This window comes from Temnothorax curvispinosus, unplaced genomic scaffold (genome assembly GCF_003070985.1).
Source record: "Temnothorax curvispinosus isolate PA1 unplaced genomic scaffold, ASM307098v1 QBEX01001120.1, whole genome shotgun sequence".
Classification (NCBI taxonomy): Eukaryota; Metazoa; Arthropoda; class Insecta; order Hymenoptera; family Formicidae; genus Temnothorax; species Temnothorax curvispinosus.
Window position 1 is genome coordinate 1 of NW_020210900.1, and position 2,565 is coordinate 2,565.

Genomic DNA, 2,565 nt, shown 5'->3' on the forward strand with positions numbered 1-2,565 from the left:
TAAATATCTTTTTATTTAAAAATGGCCCACAAGAATTCTCAGCGTGTCATATTTCGCTTCTGACGTCGCGATTCAATCTGGGTGCAGCGAGGGATCAGCTGGGGGCCAGGCGAGCCTTCATGCACTTTATTTATGCAATTTTGCTACACGTACGAGGGTTAATGTATCATTTTGAAAGGGTCTTTTTCAAAACTCAAAATTATATAAGATGAATACAGTATAAATATTTATCAAGTATGATCACTTTTATTAATTTTTATAAATATTTTTAGGAACATATTACAAACATTGCAGTTTATATAGCGGTACATATAGTACTTTATATAGCATTTCAATTTACTTTCAATATACATATATATATATATATACATATATATATATATATATATATATATATATAATGAATATTTCCTTACATATATAAACTATTAAGAACAAAATAGGAACAAAAAATATTTGTCTAACTGTGGACTAGACAATTCGATAAATACTTCTAAATCAAGAACTGTTGTTGAGAACAAAATATTTTAAACAAAACTAGAACTTATATAATATGCATGTATTAATTTAGAATTGCTAAACGTAACTTTTGCACAACTAACTCAAAGGCGTTCAGAGAATATTAGAAAAAAAAATTTCTAACTCTGAATTAGACAATTTAATCTATACATTCTATCCGAGCCTTAAAAAAGAAATCGGCTTATTGGACTGAGAAAACGCCTTCTATTGAAAAACAAAATATTTTAAACAAAGTAAAACATAGTAAAGTAAAAAATATAATATGTATTATAAGATCTTGAAATCTTTATCTTTCATAAATAATATTATGTAGAAACTTAGATCATGTTGGTCTTCGAGCATCTTCATTATTGTTGTATAAATCATGCATATTTTGCAAATATTGTCGGCCAGTTCTAACACGATGCCTCAGTTTTTCCCTTCGAACTCGATCTCGATGCCTTTGCTTGGCAACTCTTAATGCAGCCTGCATAAGTTGACTAAAAGTTTCTATTGAAACTTTTTCAGTCTGATTAACTACCTCTGAAACATAACATATACTTGTATAATATTTATTAAAAAACATTTAAAAAATTTTAAAAATTTACTCCTTATTGATGCCAGTAAATAATTAAAAACTTCAATTAGTATTAATGTAAATGTCAATTGATATAGACGTGTATTACAGTACTTATATATTCCACCTTCGACGAAACCGAATTTATTAGGTGAATTATGACTTTTTCTTTGTTACTTTGCTTATACTTGAAAAGAACCACAATCGGTGGTTGAAACGTTGTAACAAAGATAAAGTAATACTCTATAATTAAAGTAATTATAAAAAAATTTTATTTAGTAACCTTTTTCTACCCAGTGAAAACAACCTAGTCAAAATGATGTCAAAGTGACATCAAATTAATTCAAATAAACAATAATATGAGACTACGAGCCATCACTTAGTTACAATTAATACATTAATCAAAGGATTGTACGTATACATCATTTTATAATGTTTCTGTACCACGAGTCGCGATGAAGCTTTGAGAATCAGAGGCGCTATTCTTGAATCGTTTTCATGAAACTCGCATGCGAAACTCAATGCTTTTCAAATAGAAAGTCACATACCAAAATCATTAGAGCAAGCCCTAGAATAGGGCCTCAGATTTGAATGACGAAACATTTCAGCTTTTAGTCTGATGATGATGTATCGGGAAACAACGGATTCCAAAAACCTTTAAAAAGATTATATTTATTATATATCTATACTATTATCTATACTATTATATAAAATCCTTACGGGTGGTGTATGTTTGAACATTAATAACTTGAAAACTATTGGACCGAATTTTTACCACAAGTACATGAAATAGGGCTAGAATTTTCCGGGGAGTGCTATAGAGTGTATAGTTTTTCGTTACCGATTTTCTGGAAACCGATTTTTTTAATTTTTCTAATTTTTACGGGTAAAAGAATTTAAAAAATCGGTTTTCAGAAAATAGATAACGAAAAACTATACACTCTATAGCACTCCCCGGAAAATTCTACCCCTATTTTATATGGTTTTAATACAAATTCGGTCCAATAGTTTTTAAGTTAAAAACGTTCAAACATACACCACACCTAAAAATTAGAAAAATAAAAAAAAAACGTTATTAACTTAAAAACTATTGGACCGAATTTATATTAGAACCAAATAAAATAGGGGTAGAATTTTCCGGGGAGTGCTATAGAGTGTATAGTTTTTTGTTACCGATTTTCTGGAAACCGGTTTTTCTAATTTTTTTAATTCTTACGCGAAATAATTGACCAAATCTCGGAGAGGGAGAGGGAGAGGGAGAGAAAGAGAGAGAGAGAGAGAGACTATTGAGCGAGATTATTTGCGTGTATTATTACACATGTCCTCCGGGGCGAAGCCCGGGTAACCAGCTAGTAATATATAAAAGTGATAATAAAATACAATATTATACCTTCTGGTGTATTTGGTCGCGCATATTTTTGTCGATGTCGCGAGCATTGATTCTTTCGTTTTTGTAAGTCTTCTTTTGACAACGATAAACTTTTATAATA

At 29.8% G+C, this 2,565-nt stretch overlaps 1 protein-coding gene across 1 annotated transcript; it reads right to left on the reverse strand.

Annotated features, from left to right (window-relative positions):
* Positions 1 to 416: 416 nt before the first annotated feature.
* LOC112460133 lies at positions 417 to 2,559 on the reverse strand. Its single transcript, XM_025024667.1, has 3 exons — positions 2,466 to 2,559; positions 1,624 to 1,730; positions 417 to 1,041 (listed from the first exon to the last, which is right to left on the reverse strand). The coding sequence occupies exons 1-3, from the start codon at positions 2,510 to 2,512 to the stop codon at positions 842 to 844; spliced, it is 354 nt and encodes a 117-aa protein (XP_024880435.1). The 5' UTR covers positions 2,513 to 2,559; the 3' UTR covers positions 417 to 841.
* Positions 2,560 to 2,565: the final 6 nt, after the last annotated feature.